Source organism: Ranitomeya variabilis, chromosome 8 (assembly GCF_051348905.1).
Source record: "Ranitomeya variabilis isolate aRanVar5 chromosome 8, aRanVar5.hap1, whole genome shotgun sequence".
In the NCBI taxonomy this organism is placed as follows: Eukaryota; Metazoa; Chordata; class Amphibia; order Anura; family Dendrobatidae; genus Ranitomeya; species Ranitomeya variabilis.
The window spans coordinates 128034992-128053581 of record NC_135239.1 but is presented as its reverse complement, the minus strand read 5'-3'; the positions used below and the strand labels follow the sequence as shown (position 1 = coordinate 128053581).

Sequence of the window (18590 nt, the reverse complement as noted above, 5' to 3'; positions counted from 1 at the left end):
CTGTTAACCAGGGTAAACATCGGAAGCGCGGCCCTGCGCTTAGCAACCTGATGTTTACCCTGGTTACCCGGGGACCTCGGCATCGTTGGTCGCTGGAGAGCTGTCACACAGACAGCTCTCCAGCGACCAAATAGCGATTCTGCAGTGATCTGCATCATTGTATGTTTCACTGCAGCATTGTTAAGTGTGAAGGTACCTTTACGGTATGTGTCCACGTTCAGGATTGCATCAGGATTTGGTCAGGATTTTTCATCAGTATTTGTAAGCCAAAACCAGGAGTGGAAAAATTAGAGGAAAAGTAGAATAGAAACATCTGCTCTACTTCTGTATTTATCACCCACTCCTGGTTTTGGGTTACAAATACTTATGTAAAATCCTGACCAAATCCTGATGCAATCCTGAGCGTGGACACATACCCTTAGTGTTTGAAAACACCTCATACACTTTATTGTTTGTAAACACCTCATACAGCAATGAGAGACACACAAAAAAAGGCAAAATAAAAATGGTAAAAATAGTGTCTGACATTGAATAAATGAGGTGTTTGAAGCACAAAATATATGTAGACGGCGCACGGTGTGACTTGCCGAGAAGTATACTGGAAAATAAGAACAAATATTGTTGTTTTAAAACAAATTTTTTTTTTATTAGGGGGAAACAGAAAAAAAAAAGGGGAAATAAACTTAGGGGGTATCAACATCTGCCACCAAGGGGGAATGGTATGTATCTTGTTGGGAATGGGGAGAGGAAGATGAGGATGATGACGACGAGGAGGATGATGACCTATAGTCCAGGAGGCTCGATGGCAGGTCCAAACCCTCCGCAGGGTAGACTGGGGAAGAAACCGCCACCTCTGTAGGGGAGGGAGGAGGCAACACGAGCCTTTGCGAGGTTCTTGGTTGGCCCTGGCTGCTCCTGCTGCGGCTAGAGCCCCGACGCGCACTTGGTGTCTCTACTGGAGCAGCCAGAGCCTCACTGTGTGCCTCTGTGTGTCTCCTCTTCCTTTTCATTTTTTTAGCTCCTGCGGCAGCTCCTCCAGAATGACGCCTACGGGAGGATGAGGGCCTGGCAGGAGCAGGAGTCGGCGGCACAATGGTATGGTGCCTGTGTTGGCGTCACTCGGCACATGGACCTCGGTGGGGTGGCTGGAGTGGCTCTGCAGCAGGAGTCGGAGTCATGCTAGCCAGCGACGGTACTACTGGCAGTGTCGCTGACTGCATGACCCGAGCCTGCTGCAGAGCCCTCACGTAGGCATTGTTGCCGGACTGCATCACCGAAATCTGGAGTTCCGGCGTAAGGTGTTCCACCATGCCTTTAGCAATAGTACTTAAAAAATGTTTGGCCGGATTCGAGAGCTCGGCTTCCAGATTTTCAAGGCGCCGTTCGATATTGGACAGACGACTGTCCATTTAATCGTTGAGCGCCTTGAAACAGTTCTGGAAAACCGTGCTCAAATGCATAAATTCAGGCATGGCTGGCCTGTCCGAGGCCCGCTGGCGCTGTCGGGAATTCCCGAACGAAGGTGCGCCAGAGGCCTCGGGCAGGGGAACACCTGATGGACCGGCTGCCGGTTCTCCAGATGGTGGTGCAAGCCTGCTGTCGCTGTGGGAGGGCTGTGACGGGTCAGATGGCGATTCATGAAGGTCAGCTCCTGCGGGGCGAGCTCGCTCGAGGGTGCTGCTGTGTGTCCTGTGAAAAGATAAGGAACAAATTAGTCTTCAATTAATAACCTATCACATACGCCAACTCCTGTAATAAAATTAACATTACATGACACATCAATACATTACAATCCCCTGTCTCTCAGTCTGTGTGGCCTATAATAAATTGCTGATTGTTATCGCCAGCTGACCATTAGGTCTGACGATAACAATCATGGACATACCTACGGCAGAAAATGACTGTTCATTCCCGCTGCCAAAGCCAATGCATACCTCTGTCATCGTTTTAAAAAAAATGTTGTCAAAAAATCTTTCTTGATGCTGCCTATGACGCAAAAATAGTATAAAATTTAAAGTCAAGAAAAACATCTAAAAAAAAACAAAAAAAAACCAACACAGTGACTTTGCTGATCTGATCGCAGGAACGGCCATGACGTTAGGATCATGTGATCGAGACGTCATCATTATTCCTGCGATCAGAACTACCCTGACTCAGAACGTAACCTGTCATGGACTACAAGGACTCACGCTTAACCCAAAAAAATACTAATGGGCTATATACCATTCCACTAGGGAAAAAGTTACGTGGATGGCCAATATGCTACGCTGACTACATGGATGGCCAATACACTATGTTCCTGGGAAATATACTATGTGGATACGTGGCTAGAACGTGTACTATGCGGCTGCGATATAGTGGCCTGGCAATATACTATGTGGATGCACAATGTACTTGGCTGGGCAATGTACTATGTGGCTGTGCAATATGCTATGTGTCTGGGCAATGTACTATGTGGCTGTGCAATATGCTATGTGTCTGGGCAATGTACAATGTGGCTGTGCAATATGGTATGTGGACAAAATACTTACTGTCGGCGGACAAGGATTGGTCTTAGGAATTGTAGTGCCCTGTTGTATTTGTAGGGCACCGACTTGGACGCAGCAGCACCACTCCGAGCTTGCTCCTCCGCAGCACGGATCCCCTTATTGAAACGGTCCTTCATGGATCGCCATCTGGTCCTCAACTTTTTAACTGTGAATGCAAAGAAAAAAAAAAGGTTACATATTTTGCATTTTAAAAGGATAAAACAACCGTGTGTGATGCAAAGTTTAGGCGTTGATCGCATCACACACGGTTGTGTTTATCCTGGCAAGATGGGTCATAGCAGCGTATCAGCAATACTCACGAAAGTTGCCTTTGTCCTTCGCTGAGGCACTGTCAAAGCCATCCCACAGCGACTTTGCCACCTCTGCCCACAAACGCCTCAACACCACCTGGTCCATGTGCCGGGGGTCACGGCTGTCCCACAACGGGCCACGCTCATGGATGCTGGAGATCAGGAGGTCCACATCTATGGCACTGTCTCCTTGGTCCCGTTGTGAAACCTAGAAAAATTAGAAAACAAAGGTTAAAAAAATTTGAAAATATTAACAACCACCAGCACCTGGCATGATATGTACCTTTGCCCTATCCTTTGCCATTTGATGTATGTATATTGATGTTTTCTACACCTGTATTTTGGAATGTTTGTGTGCAGAGAGTTCAACTTTATGTTACCTTCCCCCAATACTTGCTGCCCTGAAAAGCTATAATGTAATTAAGCTTAGTAAACATCCCTAGTGAAACCAGGATGCTACTCAAATGTAATGTTCCTCACAGCAGGATGCTACTCAAAAAAAAAAAAGATAAAAAAAAAAAAAAAAATACTCACTGGCCGTCCTGACGCCACATCTTGGCCCCGACCTCTCTGCTCCCGCTGTGTGCCTTCCCCCTCACTTGAAGAAGCCTGTAAAAATTGTATACAAAAATTATTGTCAATGCTACAAATGGCAGCGAATTGTAAGCAACTGGACATAATTACTCACCGCACTCCCCCGCGCCGATTGGCTATGTTCCGAGTCATGTGAGTCACTTGCCATTCTTGCAAGTTTGCTCTGCAATGAAAAAATGAACAGTAAATCACATCCAAAGCTAACAATGCCACATAAAATAAAATAGGCACAAAAAATTAAAACAACCACAATTGACTGTTGACTGATAGGACAATGCAAACTCAAAAAGCGACACCACAACGCCATACATTGCAAGAGAAAACAATAGAAGAAACAATACAAGAATAGACCCAAACAAATAGACACCTATGTCCAAATTTTTAAATATAAAAACTTACTAAAAAAAAAAAAACTTACAGGTAAAAAAAAAGGCACAATGAAATAGCAAACTACTGCACGCCATACTTTACAATTACAACAAGACATGATCCAAAACAACACCATCTGGTGACATCTACCACAGAAATACATCTGAAAAAGGCGATAAATACCATTCTAGATAATAAGCAATAAACATTACGGGACAACCGCTGTTACAAAATACAGCAACCCAAAAGATAAACCATAAAATAGAAAATAAAACACATGAACTTAAAAGAAAAAAAAAGGGCCCCACCAAAAAAAAAAAAAACCCACTATACTACACACTTGGCAATGCAAACAGTCAAGGAAGGAGATATATGCCATACGGAAATCGACGTAAAACCATCAGAGATAGAAAAAAAAAAAAAGGGAAAATACAATTGAAAATAGAATGATATAGCCGCACGGAACAATACAATACAAATGAAACCTCATAAATGTAGCCCCCCCACCAGCAAGAAAAGACACTCAAGGAAAGAAAAAAAAATGCCAACAGCATAATAAAACACAGCAAGACATGAGCCTAGAAAACGCCATACGGTTACCCCCAACAATAGAAACCAGAAAAAGACATGCACCAGAAATTTAACAAGAAAAAATCAGCCAAAAAAAAAAGACATTGAACAACCGCATGACACCAGAACAACCCAAAACCAATTCAAAACCAAGCAAGGCCGAAGACAAGAAACGCCAGCATATAACGCCACAAGTACATCAGAACCAGATAAAAACACAATTTTTCAATAACAACCCACAGTGCCATAACCGTACAATAGCACAGACCAAACATTGCACAAATTAATCAAAATCAAGAAATAAAACAGAATAAAAAAAAAAAAGAGAAATTAATATACTTACAGTTTTTGAAAGCAGATTGATTCTCTCTCTGTCTTCTCTGATCCTCTCTCTGTAGCCTTGTGAAAGACAATGGCAACCCCCCTTTTTTTTATATATATATAGTGTTTTTTTTAGTGTCTAGACAAAGTCTAGACAATGTTTTGCATTTTTTATTGGAAAACGCATGCGTCGTACAACGCACAACGACGCAAGTACTTGCGTCGTCTGCGTTGTCAATACAATTCAATGGGGAAAAAGGCGCATCGACGACGCAAACACGACGCATGCGTTTTTAAAAGGTCGGCGCCGCCCGAAAAATGCAACATGTTGTGTTTGCCGCGCCCTGACAGGTGCGCCCTAACGCCGCATGTGGCGTACAACGCATCACAACGCATGACAACGCATGTACATGCGGCCCCATGCGGCGCCAATGTTAAAGATAGGGCCGCACGACGCATGCGTTTTCTTGCGGCGACGACGCTGCGGCGCACACCGCAAATGTGCACATAGCCTAACTGTGTTTCTGATGCAGTAACTGCTGATGATTAGGGTTGAGCGAAACGGATCGTTCATTTTCATAAGTCGCCGACTTTTGGCAAAGTCGGCGTCTAATGAAACCCGACCCTATCCCTGTGTGGGGTCGGCCATGCGGCACACGATCTTGGCGCCAAAGTCGTGTTTCGTATGACGTGTTTAGCGCCATTTTTTCAGCCAATGAAAGAGTGTGGGCAGAGTGATGATATAGGGGTTAGGGGCGTGCACGCCTATCATCATTTTATCGCTTGTGCGCAGTAGGGATTTGCAATGTGTAAAACGAAATTTTCTGTGCTGGGATGGAGGGGGGGGAGGGAGAGAGAGAGAGAGAGAGAGAGAGAGAGAGAGAGAGAGAGAGAGAGAGAAAAAAAAAAATAAATAAACCCATTGACGTGCATAGGGTTTCGTGTTCCTGCCGATCCTCGACTTTTCGCAGTAATCGGCCGATTTCGCCCGACTCGACTTTTCAAGAAGTCGGGTTTCGCAAAACATGACTCGACCCTTAAAAAGTCAAAGTCGCTCAACCCTACTGATGATAGATCACAGGGCAGTCACACACAAAATGGCACTGCCCTGTGATGCTGCTCTTCATTCTGCCCTAGGGATATTAGACCACCCAAAAGGGGAGGGAAATGGTGATGTCAGCAGTTACTGCCCCAATTTTCCAGCTAACAGTAAAGCTGGCAAGTCTTACTATAGCTGCTTGAGGTCTAAAACGGAAAATGCTCCCCCTAGTGGTCAGTATATATATTTGTAAGAAAATATATAATATTTTTCATATAGAAATGTTTGCAAACAGTGCAAACATTGCATTAATACATTTTATTTACTATTTTAAGCTTAATTTCACACAAAAACAAACTCCAAAAAAACTGGTGGCACCTTCCCTTTAATCCTAAAGGACGGGGAGGTTTTGCTGTATCTACATACACCTCAATAGCTTATTTCTGCAATAATATGGTGCCCCCTGAACTCATTGGGGTCCATAAATAACTATATATGTTAGGCAGAAAAAGGATATGGGCCTTAATCACTGTTATTGTGTTTATCACAGAGACAATGCACACCTCCAACGGTTTTTAAGTACAACAAAATAGTGCCAGTCAATAAATGTTAGCAGCACGTCACTGCAGCTTCATTATGCAAAGAAAAACAACAGCACATAATACCCTAAACCACATACATAAGGGAACTCCTGCTTCCTCATTTAAATACTCATGAGTAGGGTTGAGCGAAACGGGTTGGCAATTTTCAGAAGTCGCTGACTTTTGGCAAAGTCGGGTTTCATGAAACCCGACCCGACCCCTGTGTGGGGTCGGCCATGAAGTCGGCGATCTTCTGAATCTGGAATCGGAATTCCGATACCGATTCCCGATATGTTTAAGATATCGGGAATTGGTATCGGAATTCAGATATAAGTGTAAAATAAATAATTAAAATAAAAAATATCGCTATACTTACCCTCTGACGGGCCCTGGTACTAACCGGGAACCTTCCTTCCTTAGAATCAGCCTTCCAGGACCTTGCGGTGACGTCGCGGCTTGTGATTGGTCGCGCGGCCGCCCATGTGACCGCTCGCGCGACCAATCACAAGCCGTGACGTCACCGAAGGTCCTGGAAGGGCTGATTCTTAGGAAGGAAGGCTGCCGGAACGAAGCCGAGGGTGAGTATATTCCTATTAGGTATATACTCACCCTCGGACACGCCCTGCTTCTTTCCGGCAGCCTTCCTTCCTAAGAATCAGCCCTTCCAGGACCTTCGGTGACGTCACGGTGACGTCGCGGCTTGTGATTGGTCGTGCGAGCGGTCACATGGGCGGTCACGCGAGCGGTCACAAGCCGCGACGTCACCGTGACGTCACCGCAAGGTCCTGGAAGGCTGATTCTAAGGAAGGAAGGTTCCCGGTTAGTACCAGGGCCCGTCAGAGGGTAAGTATAGCGATATTTTTTATTTTAATTCTTTATTTTACACTTAAATATGGATCCCAGGGCCTGAAGGAGAGTTTCCGCTCCTTCAGACCCTGGGAACCATTGGAAACCCAATGCACTGCATTGGGTTTCGAGTTTCGGCCGACCCCGACCCCGACTTTTTTATAGGATCGGCCGATTTCACTCGACCCGACTTTTGAAAAAGTTGGGTTTCGTGAAACCCGACCCGATCATATAAAAGTAAAGGTCGCTCAACCCTACTCATGAGCGTTCCAATTGTGGTTAGTGTACAGATTTTTTTTTCCATTTATCCGAAAAGACACAATCTGGAGGTGCTCTATCAAAGCACTAATGTATAAGATATGCGCCAAACAAATGCAGCCCATAGCGACCTCGCAGCTTTCAGATATTGATGTTTATGAAAGATTGCAGGTGAACACAACCCAGAGATTCAAATTAGAATTGGATTTATTGATTGATGGGGCACTGGATAGTGGTCTCATCGATATGAAATTGGCAAAATATCTAAAAGTTGAGTATCCCGTAGTTCCGGTTCTGTACACCCTTCCGAAGATCCACAAGGATTGTGTCGGGCAGGGGGTCTCTATGCAATAAAGTGGCGATCTTTTTGGATCGCTTACTAAGGAAGTTTGCTGCTTCTGCACTCTCTTATGTAAGAGATACAAGTGACTTCATAAGATCTTTGGAGGGTGTGCAGGTTGTGGAATCCACGTGGCTGGTTTCGTTTGATGTAACATCCCTGTACACCTCCATTGAGCATGCCAGGGTATTGTCAGCGGTCGGTGTGGCGCTTGCCGGCTCCGACATGGCCCCGGAGTGTGCACGGTTCGCCCTGGCGCTGCTGGAGTTCATCCTCGGGAGGAATTATTTTCTCTTCGGGGATGATTACTACCTGCAGCGCCGCGGGACAGCCATGGGGTCCAATGTGGCCCCCACTTATGCTAACATCTACATGGCTGTCCTGGAGGACGAACACGTGTACAGATCGTGGTTTTGGGGCCATGTTAGGGGCTGGCGGCGCTATATCGATGACATCTTCCTGATATGGGATGGTGACAGGCATGAGCTTGAACATTTTCATTTATATTTGAATAACATCTATCCTGGGTTGGGTTTTACCATGGATTGTTCTCAGATGAGGATGCAATTCCTTGATACTTGTGTTTACAAGATGGATGGGTTTTTGCATACGGATCTGTTCGTTAAGCATACGGACAGAAATAATCTACTACATTTTTTCAGTGAACATCCGCGTCGGATGGTGGAGTCTCTGCCATGGAGCCAATTATTGAGTCAGAAGAATTGTTTCCTGTGATTCTTTCATTGATGATAGACTTACTGAGATGTGTCAGAAATTCTTGTCAAGGGGTTATTCCAAGGTCGATCTTGACAAGTTTAAAATGAAGGCCTTGACTAAAAAACGTGATGAGCTTCTTATACCTAAAGTGTCTGCTGAATCAAACAAAAGACTACCGTTTGTTACAGTGTATAATGGTTTGAGTAATAAGATCTCGGATGTCATACGTAGACATTGGTCATTATTGAGTAAGGGTCATGCCGATATTAATGAGTTCCAAGTACCTCCTTTATTTTCCTATAGGAGGAATAGGAACCTTAAGGACGAGTTGGTTATGTCAGATGTTGGTAGTTTTAGGAGAGACGTACAAACCACTCTTAGCCGTCCTAGCTTGGGAAATTTCCCTGGTCTTGGATGCGCATGTTGTAACAACTTAGTAAAAGGTGCATCCTTCTATCATCCATACACTGGAAAGAGGTACGAAATACAGAAACGCTATACATGCAAGAGCAGCTTTGTTGTTTATGTCCTCAGCTGCCCATGTGGTCTCTTCTATGTGGAGGAGACCACGAAGGAGGTTAAAGCGAGGATCAGTAAACACAAAAGCACTATTAGAATGAAATTAATTGAACTTCCGGTACCGAGACATTTTCATGAAATGTGCCATTCGGTTAATCAATTGAGGTACAGGGTTATAGACGATGTACCCATGCCAAGACGAGGTGGAGATCGTGTTACTCTCCTGAAGAGGGTCTAAGGGGTATCGTTTCTCCTTATGGAGAGTGACATACCATCTCTGGCTAAGTCATATTGCACGACTCGTTAAAGGGTTGATTGTGACTTGTAGGATCGCTACTTCCAGCAGGTGGCGCTATAGAGTTAAGTCCTCTTTTTCTCAGAAGAGGCAATTTGCATATCTCCTGAAGAGAAAATAATTAAAATGGATATTTGAATTGGACACTCTTTTCCCCAAAGGATTGAATATAGAATACAAACAGAATTGTTTCCTCTGAGGTTTTGTTGCGGTATCTCATCGGTATAATGTTTTTAACTGTATTATATATTCTTTGTTCGCCTTGTTTTTTTTATATTGTACAGATTATTTGGGTAGTTTGATGCACACTCCGATTAATCTTTTGTCCCTTCTTTTGAGGGATAATTGTTGAGTATCAGTGATAAAGGGGTTAACCATGTGGCCATCTATTGAGGCCGATTGGTGTCCCAGGGATTATTGATACCATTATTTATATGAACACTGATTTATGAAGGAGATTATGGGGCTTTACTATATGGTTAATATTCTTTGATGTTTGTTATATTATATCCCTTACCTATTTGATGAGGGTTATTCCATAATTATATTATGGTTACATGTCCCCATTTAGCCTTAAAGGCGATACGCTGTGTTTGGATATATACCTTTCGGAGACTGGCTGTCTATGCTATTATGCCCCTTGTGTCAATGGCCACTTTAGGCCGAATGTGCCTGCCTCCGTTCAATCACAAATGCTAAGCAGCTTGAGGCTGGGCAAATACCAGCATGGGAGACTGGCTGGGAATCCTTGGTATGACATGGGGGACATGGTGGCGTGGATGACTAAGTTGAGATATGGCTCTATTTGGTTATGCTGTTATGTTCGTCATGATGCTGTTTTTCTTGTTTTTGTTTATATTTAGAGTTAAATGATTAATATTCTAGGGCACTATAATGTAATATGTAAATGTGATTTTTCATTTGCATATTGTGATGTATATATTATTAAACGATTGGGAGGGATGTGCTTTCCCTTTTAGGTATATTATATTCTATTATAGGTTTCAGCACAGCATTAAGGACATATTTAAAGGTGCGATTATTTAAGTCATGTGTGCCATTACCATATATATGGAGGATTGAAGAAGGCTTTCTGGACATGCATAACATCGTTCTGTTATCTGGAGATACAATTTGTGATTTCAGACATATGCATCATTGTTTTGCCATGTATCGGCACTGAATGCAGGAGTGTTGAGGAGGAGTTCCGGACATGCGCATTATTGATCTGTTTCCCCACTGCGGACATTGACTGAAAAGAAATGTGTGCGCAAGGATATCTCCGGATTTATGAGCCCTATGGACATGCGCACTAATATGTGGGACTTTGCCTCCTATGAGCAGAATCTTGCCGGCGACATGTGCAGTTGAGATTACTATTCGGACTGGGGAGGTGTTTGCTGGACCTGTGCAGTGTGATACATATCACATGGGGATGATGCGGTCACATGACCTGTAACCTGGCGATATGATTGGATGATATCCTTCATGAACACGCCTGTGGGAGTATCTGGGTACTATGGTAACCACCAAAGCATTGCTCCGATAGGTGGGACACGGTTTGTTTACATTCTATGTATTGGGATCTCATTTCTGTGTTTTGGTAATAAGATGTATGCAAAAGAGGAATCAGGGTTAGTTGATCTATGTTAGAAGGGGTGGTGCAATGATTACTACTCATGTACAATTGTTTTTATATGTGTATATGTGAACTGTGTTATGTATGTTTTTCTATTGTATTTCTATTGGTAGATGGTTAATTAGAGGGGAGGGCTTATGGGTATATAATGGTGGTTGAAATGCTGTATACTGGGCTTGACAAAGGTCTTTGGACCGAAACGTTGCCGCAGGAGGCAGAATAAATATGTGAGCTGTTTTTCACTATCCGGTGTGGCGCTGTCCTTTTCTTCAGTTTGGATTTGGATGCTCTATCTGGGATGGACCCCCTGGTGAGGACATGCGCCCTGATGTCCATAGAGACTATATAATTATAGGGTGCAGCTTTACTACTTTTTTTTGTAATGTCCGCCATTTTCGACCGCGTATGTGCAGCCGAAACTCGCCCCCTCCTCCCCGGACATTACAATGGGGCAGCGGAAGAGTCGTAAGACTGCTTCCGCTACCCACGTCGGGCATTACTTTCACAACGCGCGTCGGCACGTCGGGCCAACACATAGCGACAGCCCCGTGCTGACGCTAGTGTGAAAGAAGCCTAACAGTGCTCACGCAGTGAAAAGATTCATCCTGTCAAATGTCAGCCCTGCTCCTTGGCTTAAAGATGTCTCGTGGAGTATTCCGACAGCTGAAAGTTGTCCCTATCCGACAGGTAATGCAAAGATCACTGGTGGGTCTGATTGCTAGAACGCCCAGCAATACCTAGAATTACTTCAGAGCAAATCTTGAAAGCAGCAGAGGTGGACTTGGTTTGTTAGGGCACACGGGATGTGTGTGTTCTCATCTTAGTTTTCTGCTGCCAAATTGGATGTGAGGTTTTACGGCCGGAGAAATCAGGACACAAATGCAAGCAGTTGTCTCTCGATAGATTTCTGATTTTATTGGTCGGACCGCTCTTTTTATAAGAGAAATTGGGCGGTCTCAGCACATTACATCATAGGTCTTTCCAACTTAATAATTATCACAAGTCACTTTGATCATAACATGTTATGTTATTATCTTTATTATTATTGGACCATTATTCTAATGATTATTGCTTTTAGTCTATTTCTTTACCGTTATCACCCTAATGGCTTTTTAGGTCGGCCTGACATCTGTCTATGCACGTATTTTACTTATCTTTGGTTTATTGGGAATTGATCTCCCTACGTACAGGTGCATTTACTCTCGATAAGACTAGGGGCATATCTTGGCACATCCTGGGATCGAATAATAAACATAATTAAGTCTTATAACAGTGAATCAGTGTGAATATTTGTCTGCCCAATGATGACAGAAGTATTCTTGGAGTGATACCTTTATTGGCTAACCAGAAAATAATATGTTTGCAAGCTTTCAGAGCACAGTGGCTCCTTCTTCAGGCAAGATTACAAATGTACATTTGTAATCTTGCCTGAAGAAGGAGCCACTGTGCTCTGAAAGCTTGCAAACATATTATTTTCTGGTTAGCCAATAAAGGTATCACTCCAAGAATACTTGTCATCATTGGGCAGAAAAATATTCACATTGATTTTTCTGGCTAACACGGTACCACAATACAATTTGTTATTGTACATCATAACAGTGAATCAGAAAACCTTAAAGTGACATGAATCGAATATTAACCCCTTCACCCCCGGAGCTTTTTCCGCTTTTCCGTTTTTGTTTTTCGCTCCCCTCCTTCCCAGAGCCATAACTTTTTTATTTTTCCGTCAATTTGGCCATGTGAGAGCTTATTTTTTGCGGGACGAGTTGTACTTTTGAACGACATCATTGGTTTTAGCATGTCGTGTACTAGAAAACGGGAAAAAAATTCCAAGTGCAGTGAAATTGCAAAAAAAGTGCAATCCCACACTTGTTTTTTGCTTGCCTATTTTGCTAGGTTCACTAAATGCTAAAACTGACCTGCCATTATGATTCTCCAGGTCACTACGAGTTCATAGACACCTAACATGACTAGGTTATTTTTCACCTAAGTGGTGAAAAAAAATTCCAAACTTTGCAAAAAACAAAACAAAACAAAATTGCGCCATTTTCCGATACTCGTAGCGTCTCCATTTTTCGTGATCTGGGGTCAGGTGAGGGCTTATTTTTTGCGTGCCGAGCTGGCGTTTTTAATGATAGCATTTTGGTGCAGATACGTTCTTTTGATCGCCCGTTATTGCATTTTAATGCAATGTCGTGGCGACCAAAAAAACGTAAATCTGGCGTTTCGAATTTTTTTCTCATTACGCCATTTAGCGATCAGGTTAATGCTTTTTTTTTATTGATAGATCGGGCGATTCTGAACGCGGCGATACCAAATATGTGTAGGTTGGGGGTTTTTTTTATTGATTTATTTTGATTGGGGCGAAAGGGGGGTGATTTAAACTTTTATATTTTTTTTATTTTTTTCACATTTTTAAAAACTTTTTTTTTTTACTTTTGCCATGCTTCTATAGCCTCCATGGGAGGCTAGAAGCAGGCACAGCCCGATCGGCTCTGCTATGCAGCAGTGATCATAAGATCGCTGCTACACAGCAGATTTGCAGGTGTGCTGTGAGCGCCGACCACAGGGGGGCGCTCACAGCCACCGGCAATCAGTAACCATAGAGGTCTCAAGGACCTCTATGGTTACAATGGAGGAGCATCGCCGACCCCCGATCATGTGACGGGGTCGGCGATGCGCTCATATCCGGCCGCACGGCCGGATGCGGTAGTTAAATGCCGCTGTCTGCGTTTGACAGCGGCATTTAACTAGTTAATAGGCGCGCGCAGATCGCGATTCTGCTCGCGCCTATTGCGGGCACATGTCAGCTGTTCAAAACAGCTGACATGTCCCGGCTTTGATGTGCGCTCACCGCCGGAGCGCACATCAAAGCGGGGGTCCCGACATGTGACGTACTATACCGTCAGATGTCGGGAAGGGGTTAAGCAAAGCGTCCATATAAGTTTGATTTCAGTATATCTTCATATGCCATACATTCTCCCCTTAACAGGTTAACTTCTACTCCACTCATTGTCTTTCAGATTTTCGCATTCAGCTACTTCCAGCAGTCCCATAGAGCAGGAGTGGGGAACTTCAGGTCCGCAATGACCTTTTTTCTGGCCCCAATGCAGATTGCCGGGAACTACAGTGCTCGGGCTGGCAGCTGCGTTTTGATGGCCGCCAGCACATAAATTTCCTCTTGGTCTACAAACACATAGTTCACTACTGAACGCTGCAGTACATGCAATGACAGATTTCTCCTGGACATGTACTCTGTTGGCAGTGTTAGGGACTTCTACGTAGCAGCCCAATGTCCCGTTCCATCTATTCTGCAGATGTCTGTTATGTCTATGCCACAGACCCCATGTTTCCTGTTATGTATATACTGCAGTCTTCATGTCCCCTGTGATGTCTATGCTGCAGCGCCCATGTTTCCTGTGATGTCTGCTGCAGCCCCCATGTCCCCTGTAATGTCTATGCTGCAGCGCCCATGTCTCCTGTGATATCTATGAGGCAGGCCCTATGCCTCCTGTGATGTCTTTGCCGCAGACCCATGTCTCCTGTGATGTCTACGCCTCAGCCCCCATATCTCCTGTGATGTCTATGCCACAGCCCCATGTCGCAAATGATGGCTATATACTGCAGGCCCCATGTCTCCTGTGATGTGTATACTCCAATCTCAGTGTATCCTTTGTAATGTACAGTTATATGAAAAAGTATTTTCCCCCTTTCTGATTTCCTATTCTTTTGCATGCTTGTCACATGTAAATGTGTCAGATCACCAAACAAATTTAACCCCTTCTCGACATGCGGCGTCCATGTACGGCGCTGCGGAAACTGCGTTCCCACACACCGCAATATATGTACGGCACCACGATAGCACAGGCTTACACAGTGTGCTCTATGTGAGAGCGGACACCCTGCTTTATCCGATCATGGACGTTTAATCCCTCTGATGCCACTGTCAATAGTGACAGCGACATCGAGGAGCATCACACTGGGAGTAAGCTCCCTGTCTGCTACTATCAGCACAACGCGATGCGATCGCATTTTGCTCATGGTCTCTAATATAACCACAGGGTACTACAGAGTCCTGCAGGGAAGGTGGCTTGTGAGATGCCTCTTAAGAGCAGGAGCCGATATGCCTCCTTCTCCTACTGTCAGACACAGGGCAGAGAATTATGCCTGCGCATGAGCCACGACAGAAGGAAGAGGATGTCATTGCATAAAGGTGGGAGGCACCGGACCTGGACCTGCGACGCCTACATGACCTGGACCGCACCGGACCACCCCTGGGTTAGTATAATCTAACTTGTTTTTCTTTTCTTTCAGGTTACATCGGGGCTTATCTACAGCATTACAGAATGCTGTAGATAAGCCCCTGATGGCGGTGGCCGCAGCTTATATGCGAAAAATTAGGCGACAGATTCCCTTTAATAACCAAGCTATTTTTTAGAATTCTGACCACTGTCATTTTATGAGGTTATAGCTCTGTAACGCTTCAAAGGATCCAACTGATTGAGTTTGTTTTTTCGGGACATATTGTACCATATTGTTAGTGGTAAAATTACTTCGATATGATTTGCGTTTATTTTGGGAAAAAAATGGAAATTTAGCAAAAATTTTGTATGCAAATTGCCTCTTCTGAGAAAAAGAGGACTTAACTCTATAGCGCCACCTGTTGGAAGTAGCGATCCTACAAGTCACAATCAACCCTTTAACGAGTCGTGCAATATGACTTAGGATAAAAGCCAAATCAGTATATCAATTCGCAGACACGGTGTTTCGGGCTGTTGGCCCTCGTCAGTGCGAAGCATGAGAACTAATCTGGCTAGGTGTCACGGGGATACAAGGAGGGCGAGAGCTAATAACCCGGGCCCCTGCAATTTCCCTCAGACTAGGGAAACCCTGTCTGACCCTCTACCTGAAGTTTTCACTGAAGGTGTGCATGTTCTGGCCTCCACCCTCACCCTGACTCCTGATTCAGCCCTAGACTGAACACCACCGCCCACCACCCAGTGAATGCAATAGACCAATACCCACAGTTATAACAAACAAGGATAAAGGAAAATATACACCACGCCGCAGTCAATCAGGAATACACTATAAAGGTGCAGGGCAAAATAAATACAAATATAGGAAGGAGTAAATAAGACAAGGGAAATACACCACCAGCAATGAATCTCCAACAACCAGCTCTCCACTCCGGACCGAGATAACTACGGATAAGACAGAAGCTATAATCGGCGACGCCCAAAGATCTACTTTACAATTTCGCAAACATAATTTTTTTTGTTAGGACGCTATAACGGATAAAAGTTGACCAGCGATTTCCCGTTTTTCCAACAAAATTTACAAAACCATTTTTTAGGGATCACATCACATTTGAAGTGAGTTTGGGTGGTCAACATAACAGAAAATACCCAAGTGACACCATTCTAAAAATTGCACCCCTTAAGGTGCGCAAAATCACATTCAAGAAGTTTATTAACCCTTCAGGTGCTTCACGAGAACTAAAGCAATTTGGAAGGAAAAAATGAACATTTTACTTTTTTCACAAAAAATTACTTTGGAACCAAACTTTTTTTTATTTTCACAAGGGTATCAGGAAAAAATTAACCACAAAATTAGTTGTGCAATTTCTCCTGAGTACGCTGATACCCCATATTTGGGGATAGCCACTGTGTGGGCGTATCGCAGGGCTCAGAAGGGAGGGAGCACTGACTTTTTGAATGCAAAATTGTCTGGAATCAATGGCGGGTGACATGTCGCATTTGGAGACCACCTGATGTACCTAAACAGTGGGAACCACCCAATTCTAATCCCAACCCTAACACAGCCCTAACCATAACCCTAACCCCAACACACCCCTAACCCCAACCCTAACACAGCCCTAACCCCAACACACCCTTAACCGAAATCCCAACTCTAACCATAACCCTTACCACAACCCTAACCACAACACCACCCTCAACCAAAAATCTAGCCCCAACCCTAATCCCAGCTCTAACCCTAGCCCAACCCTAACACAACCCTAACCCTAGCCTCAACCCAAACTCTAGCTATAACCCCAACCATAAGCCTAGCCATAACCCCAACCATAACCCTAATGGAAAAAAAAATTATTTCATTATTGTTACCTAAGGGGATGATAAACGGGGGTTTACTTTGCTATTTTTTCTATTTTGATCACTGTGAGATAGTGTCTATTACAGTGATCAAAATGAACCAATAGGAGAAATTTTATGCTGCCAGGTGCCGGCTGGCAGATCTCGGCGGGTGCACTGCGAATGCGCCTGCCACTCTCTTCCAGAAAGGAGATGCCGACGGCTGGTGGACAGGACCGTGGGATGCAGGAGGGTCCAGGGACACTAGAGGAGGTTCGGGGGACCCCATTTCTCTCATCTCTATATGCTAGATCATATCAGAGGAGAGAGAAATTAAATGGGAAATCAGACCTTTTTTTCTGCGGTCGCCATTATTCCGACCCGAATCATGTTCTTCGTGGTCTCAACTACCCCCAGTAGCCGAGACCATGGAGAATTTCCAATGCTGGGGGGAGCTATAACCTTATTTCTCAGGGCCGTTAAAAAGCGGTGCTGAGGAATAAGTACCCTTAACTGCCGCTGCTAAAAGGCATATCGGCAGTCCTTAAGGGTACATGCCGCTGCCCTTTTTCGTTTTTGTGTTTTCGTTTTTAGCTCCCCTCCTTCCCAGAGCCATAACTTTTTTATTTTTCCATCAATATGCCCATGTGAGGGCTTGTTTTTTGCAGGACGAGTTGTACTTTTGAAAGTCTTCATTGGTTTTACCATGTCTTGTACTGGAAAATGGGAAAAAAATTCCAAGTGTGGTGAAATTGCAAAAAAAGTGCAATCTCACACTTGTTTTTTGTTTGGCTTTTTTGCTAGGTTCACTAAATGCTAAAACTGACCTGATATTATGATTCTCCAGGTCATTACGAGTTCATAGATAGACACCAAACATGCCTAGGTTATTTTTTAAGTGGTGAAAAAAAAGTCCAAACTTTGCTAAAGAAAAACAAAACAAACAAAAAAAAAAACGACATTTTCTGTTACCCGTAGCGTCTCCATTTTTCATGATCTGGGGTCGAGTGAGGGCTTATTTTTTGCGTGCCGAGCTGACGTTGTTAGTGATACCACTTTTGTGCAGATACATTCTTTTGATCGCCCGTTATTGCATTTTAATGCAATGTCGCGGGGACCAAAAAAACGTAATTCTGGAGTTTCGAATTTTTTTCTTGCTACTCTGTTTAGCGATCAGGTTAATGCTTTTTTTTTTTATTGAGAGATCGGGCGATTCTGAACGCGGCGATACCAAATATGTGTAGATTTGATTTTTTTTTTATTGTTTTATTTTGGATGGGGCGAAAGGGGGGTGATTTAAACTTTCATATTTTTTTATTTTTTTTCATATTTTTAAAAACATTTTTTTTTTACTTTTGCCATGCTCCATGGGAGGCTAGAAGCTGGCACCACTCGTATTGGCTCTGCTACATAGCAGCGATCTGATGTTCGCTGCTATGTAGCAGAAATGCAGATGTGCTGTGAGCGCCGACCACAGGGGGGCGCTCACAGCAGGCCGGCATTAGTAACCATAGAGGTCTCAAGGACCTCTATGGTTACCATCCTGATGCATCGCCGACCCCCAATCATGTGAC

The 18590-nt window shown here is 44.0% G+C and overlaps 2 protein-coding genes across 4 annotated transcripts in view; both read right to left on the bottom strand.

Annotated features, from left to right (window-relative positions):
* The window catches only part of KIFAP3 (kinesin associated protein 3), an 811853-nt gene that overhangs the window by 700192 nt on the left and 93071 nt on the right, over nucleotides 1–18590 (bottom strand). The window lies entirely within an intron of this gene.
* On the bottom strand, nucleotides 630–3551 carry LOC143787462 (uncharacterized). The gene is made up of 4 exons (XM_077276228.1): nucleotides 3374–3551; nucleotides 2849–3047; nucleotides 2532–2694; nucleotides 630–1689 (listed from the first exon to the last, which is right to left on the bottom strand). The coding sequence occupies exons 1-4, from the start codon at nucleotides 3515–3517 to the stop codon at nucleotides 1410–1412; spliced, it is 786 nt and encodes a 261-aa protein (XP_077132343.1). The 5' UTR covers nucleotides 3518–3551; the 3' UTR covers nucleotides 630–1409.